Genomic DNA, 5,472 nt, shown 5'->3' on the forward strand with positions numbered 1-5,472 from the left:
AAGCTCAGGAGAAAGAGGGGGAAGGGGGTGGGGGTGTACTAAAAGGAAACCCCCAGCTCTTCCTCTCCCCTCCCCCTCCCTCCTCTCCCCCTGTTCGCCCCCCCTCCCCTCTCCTCCCAAACCTTCACTCCTTTCCTCTCCCCCTTCTTCTCCCCTCCCTCCTCTCCTCACGCTGCCTTCAGGAGGGGCATGTTGTCGGTGGTTTCCCCGTCCTCTTCATCGTGGAGGCTGACAGCGTCTACGAGCGGCACATGTTGGCCAAGGGGCCCGAGGCTCTCGATAGAACTGCTTAAAGACTTGTGTAATCTCCTCTTCCTCCTCCCTCCGTCTCTCCCTTCCTGCTGCTGCTGCTGCTGCTGCTCCTCCTCCTCCTCCTCCTCCTCCTCCTCCTATCCGGTTCCTCTTCCCTCCATCGCACCGAACAAGTTTCCGAACTGTGTCAGACAATCCCTCCTGTGCATGATCTGAACCTCACAGTCAATTCACTGCCGTTACTCCCAACTCCCTTCTCCTCTCCCTCTCCCTCCTCTTTCCCTCCCCGTCCTCCTCCCCGTCCTTTCCTTGTCATCCTCCTCCCTCCCCCCTCCTTCGTGTCTGCCATCCACTCCTCCTCCTCCTCCTCCTCCTCCTCTCCTCTCCTTTGCTCACCATCTCCACTTCTGCCTTGAGTTCCATCGATCGCTGCAGATCAGCTTCAAGTAGCTGCTGCTCTTCCAAGTTCGTATACACCGCATCCAACTCCTGCTAGCCGTCAGTTCCCCTCCCTCCCCTTCCTCACCCTCGTCCCCTTCGGCCTCCCCCAGTCTACTGCCTCCTCCTCGTCTCTTACCTTCTTGATCTGTAGCTGCTGCTCAAAGGAAGTAGCTGAAGATCGCTTGTTAGTTCATTCCTTCTGCTCCTCCTTCCTTCTCTCACTCACTCTTTCCCCTGCCCCCTTTTCTGCTCTACTCCTCCCTCCCTCCCTCCCTCCCCTCCGTCCGTCCGTCCGTCCGTCCCTCGCTTCCTCCCCTCTCTCTCTCCGTCCGTCCGTCCGTCCGTCCGTCCCTCGCTCCCTCGCTTCCTCGCTCCCTCCTCCTCTCTCTCTACCGCTCTCACGGTTGTCAAAGGCTCGTCGGAGCATCTCAAGCTTTGCCTGGAGCTCAGCGATGCTTCTCTTCACCACCTCCACCTGCTCCTCTTTCAGCTCCTTCAGCTCCTCCGCCTCCTCCTCCCTCACGTTGTGGTGAGCCAGCAGCTGCGAGGCAAGGATGTAGTCCCGTTGGTAGAGCGTGAGGAACCTGACGAGGGTTGAGGAGGAGCAAAGCAGAAGCAGGGGGGAAGAGGGAGAAAGAGCGACGTGGAAGAGGAGGAGAGGATGGAAGGGAGGGATGATGATGATGATGATGGTGGTGGTGGTGGTGGTGATGATGATGATGATGATGATGATGGTGGTGGTGGTGGTGGTGATGATGATGATGATGATGATGATGGTGGTGGTGATGATGATGATGATGATGATGGTGGTGGTGATGATGATGATGATGATGATGATGATGATGGTGATGATGGTGATGATGATGATGATGATGATGATGATGATGATGATGGTGATGGTGATGATGATGATGATGATGGTGATGGTGATGATGGTGACGACGACGACAACAACAACAATGGAAAAAAGGTGGAGGAAGAGGAGGAGGAAGAGGAGGAGGAAGAGGAGGAGGAAGAGGAGGAGGAAGAGGAGGAGGAAGAGGAAGAGGAGGAGGAGGAGGAGGAGGATGACCTGTCAATGGTCGAGCGGTAGTAAGCTTCAGCGGCATGCACAAGAGACGTGCGGGGAGAGCAACGATTGCTCCTGCAAGCCAAGTGAACGAGGAGGCGGGCGAAGGAGAAGAACCACGAGAGAGGGAGAAAGCGATGAAGCAGAGGGAGAGGAGGGCGACAAGCAAAAAAAGGAAGAGGAGGGAGGGGGGAGGGGGAGGTGGATGAATAAAGGAGGACGAGCAGGAAGAGCAGGAAGTGGAGCAGGACGAGCATGATCCCAGGAGCAGGAGGAGGAGGAAGGAGGAGGCGGAGGAGGAGGAGGCAGGAGGAGCAGGAGGCAGGAGCAGGAGCAGGAGGAGCAGGAGGCAGGAGGAGGAGATTTACTTGCAGAGCTCGTTGGCCACTCCCTGCATGAGCGCGTTCGCTTGATTCCAGACGTTTGCGATGTTCAGCTGCCACTTATTTCACCTTCCTCAACCCTCCACTCGCTCCCCTCCCCCTGCCTCCTTCCTTCACTTGCCTTCTGCCCATACTTCCCCCTCCCTCTCCGCCCCCCCCTCTCCTCTCCTCTTCTCTCTACACTACTCTCCCCTCCTCTCGTCTTGTCTCGTCTTGTCTCATCTCGTCTCCTCCTATACTTCTCCTCTATCGGCCCCTTCTCCTCTCCTCCTCTCCTCCCCTCTCCTCTCCTCACCTCTTCCCCGTCCCTCTGTCTGCTGCTGCTCACAACTCCGATGGGGGTCGCCACGACCGACTGAGGGCTGAGCCAGGGGTGGGTGGAGTGAGCCGCGTCGGAGAGGAGGACGGCCTGAGCCGAGACTGGCGCCATGAGAGCGAGGTCTGCAGCTTGAGTGAGGAGGGAGGAGAGCGGAGGGAGGAGGGAGAGACGGCACGCAGGCAGAAGAAGGGAGACGAAGAGAGGAGGAGAGGAGAGGGAGGACAAGGAGGTGCAAGGGAGGAGGAGCAATCAGCGACTGAGCTGATGATCGGAGGAGGAGGAGGCGCGACCTTGGGAAGAAGCTGTTGCCGTGGAATTTCGCTGTCGAGAAGGTCAGGGAAGAGAGAAGCGCATGGAAGGAGCTACCGCAGACTTTGAGGAGCGAGCATTTGATTTCTTGCCTGAGGACAGGACAGGTAGTGACTGGCTGAGACGGGGAGAAGAAGAGGGCAGAGGAGGTGAGGAGAGGATAAGGGAGGGAAGCAGAGGAGAGGAGAGATGAAGAAGGGTCAAGGTAGAGGAGAGGAGAGGAGAGACGAGGAGAGGAGAGGAGAGATGAGGAAGGGTCAAGGAGGAGAGGAGAGGAGAGGAGAGGAGAGGAGAGGAGAGGAGAGGAGAGCGGAGGGAAGAGAGGAGGAGGAGAGGATATTGCTCACCCTTCTTGCTGGTGGAAGCAGCAGCCTGCTTCAAGGCGTCAGCTCAGCCACCAGCCTCTTTCTGCACGTGAGCTACCTGACCAGCAGGATACGCTGGCTCCTTGTTGCTACCTCCCTCCTCCTCACCCTGAGACAGAACCTTGAGGTGATGCGCGAGGAGGGAGGGAGGGGAGGGGAGGGGAGGGAAAGAGAGAGGGATGGAGAAGGAGAGAGAGGCAATAGGTAGGGCAAGGTATGTTGATAGGTGCAAGAGACTACCATATGAGAGTTGTGCTGTAGGGGGTCGAGCATGCCCTGTGGAGACGAATCGCCCTTCCTAGCCTTCTTGGAGGAGGAGGAGGAGGAGGAGAAATCAGCAGCGTCCCTCTTATTCTCTCGCTTTCCCTGATTCTCCTTCGACTTCTGCTCCATCACAGTATTCTCCTTCTCCATCGCGTTTCTCGCCTGCTCAACACACGTCAACCTCCTCCCCGCACATACACCCTCCTTCCTTCCAGCTCCTACCATCCTCAGGCCCTCTCCCTCTCTGTCTCCTCCCTCTTCCTCCCTCTGTGCTCACCTTGCGCCAGTCGACTGCGTTGTCATCCCAGGTCGAGAACAGCTTCTCTGCCTCTCCCCACGTCTTGACCCCCCTGCATTGCTCCGTCCACTTCTCCTTTCTCTTCCTCCAGTCTTCCTCCCTGATCTTGCTCTCGTCCTTGATCATGTCGTCGATCTGCTGACCTTCTCAGCGGGAGTCCGAGCAAGGGGAGCGGTTGCCACCTCTTTCAGGACGAGGATGAGAGCACGGGGTGTCATCGCCTCCTGCAGCTTCTTGGGCAAGTAGAACTCCCAGTACTTCTCGTTGTTCTCCTTGACCTGAAATGCACACTCATCTCAGCGTCCTCCTCTCCTCCCCCCACCACTCCTCTTCCTCTCTCCCTCTTCCAGCTGAGACTCCACACTACCTCCGAATAGGGGATCATGTCCACAGCGTCCAGCACGGCATGCATAAGCTCGTGCTTCTCCCAGTTCATTCCGTCGCTGTCGATCTCCTTCAATAGCGCCATGAACTGCCAGCAACTTACATCGTTCCTCCCTCCTCCCTCCTCCCTCCTCCCTCCTCCCTCCTCCCTCCCCCTTCTTGCCTCCTCCTTCCCTCATCTCCCTTCCTCTCTCATCTCTACCTCCTTCTTTCCCTCCTTCCCCTCTCCCTTCTCCCTCCTCTCTGTCTGTCTCTAGGAGTCCAGAACGAGGTTCCTACCTCCTGTATCGTCGATGCCGATTTCAACTCATCGATCCAAGCTGCTCTCCTCTTCTCGACCCATCTGCCAGTCGAGTCAAGTCCCCTCCTCTCTGCTGCCTACTCTCACTCAGGGAAGTAGCAGTTTACACACAGCCGCTCCTCGATACTCCTCAGCCAGCTTGCTGCGGAGCCTTGTCACCTTCATGTGTGGGGATGAGGGAGTGAGGAGCGAGGGATGACAGGGGAGCAGGGGAGCAGGAGAGCAGGAGAGCAGGAAAGAGATGAGGAAACGAGGAGAGAAGGGATGAGAAGAGAGGACGAGAGGACGAGAGGAACAGGCTGACCGAGCCCTTCAACGGAGTAACTTCCTTTCTTCAGCTAAATGCAATTGAGAACAGCGTAATCAAGACCCTCAATCAATGCACCTGATTCCTGAATGCTCCCCAATCCTCTCGCGCGTTCAGGAACGTCGAAGTCTTGCCTACCTGCATGGCGGCGAAGCTGCATGAACCCGATGAGGAGGGGCAGGGAGAGAGAGGAGGAGAAAGGATACCCGATCTTCTGAGCGAATTTCTTGAGCTTCTTGTTGCACTCTTCGAACCTCTTTCGTGATGGTGTACCCGGCGACTTGAGTTTCTTTGCATCCTGGTGTGGTCGGCATGAGATGGAGCAGGAGCATGCAGTATCGGAGTAGAAATGTTCAGGATCAGTTCGTCTCACATCTTGATGCTCGTGCTCAACCGACGATCCTTTTGTAGACATACAGTCAAGCGGATGCTGTTCCAATCCTTGGAGCGAGGGGATCTTGACTTTTCATTCCATGGCCTCGCACACCCACACCACAATGCCGTTGATTCTGATCCGACCATCATGTTAGAAGTAATCCACTCGAAGTCAGAGGGCGATCCAAAGCTATCTCCTCAACTCCATTCCTCACTGTTACTCCCTTGGATCTCAACTCGCTTCTACTCAGTTTATCTCATTTCACCTGGCGTCGCCTCGCCTCGTCTCGCCTCGTCTCGCCTCGTCTCGCTTCACCTCCCTTCACTTCCCTTCACCTCATCTCGTCTCGCTTCACCTCCCTTCACTTCCCTTCACCTCATCTCGTCTCGCTTCACCTCGTCTCA

The 5,472-nt window shown here is 56.7% G+C and overlaps 1 protein-coding gene across 1 annotated transcript; it reads right to left on the reverse strand.

Annotated features, from left to right (window-relative positions):
• Positions 1-389: 389 nt before the first annotated feature.
• On the reverse strand, positions 390-5,006 carry GUITHDRAFT_145695 (hypothetical protein; the record flags this gene model as incomplete). The annotated part of the gene is made up of 18 exons (XM_005823451.1): positions 390-464; positions 649-741; positions 779-864; positions 1,096-1,277; positions 1,766-1,837; positions 2,131-2,198; positions 2,441-2,586; positions 3,121-3,145; positions 3,197-3,259; positions 3,379-3,564; positions 3,680-3,835; positions 3,883-3,978; positions 4,068-4,172; positions 4,364-4,427; positions 4,473-4,527; positions 4,690-4,723; positions 4,771-4,830; positions 4,899-5,006. 18 exons carry the CDS (start codon positions 5,004-5,006, stop codon positions 390-392), a joined length of 1,674 nt encoding a protein of 557 aa, XP_005823508.1.
• Between the last annotated feature and the right edge of the window lie 466 nt (positions 5,007-5,472).

Source organism: Guillardia theta, assembly GCF_000315625.1.
Source record: "Guillardia theta CCMP2712 unplaced genomic scaffold GUITHscaffold_108, whole genome shotgun sequence".
Classification (NCBI taxonomy): domain Eukaryota; class Cryptophyceae; order Pyrenomonadales; family Geminigeraceae; genus Guillardia; species Guillardia theta.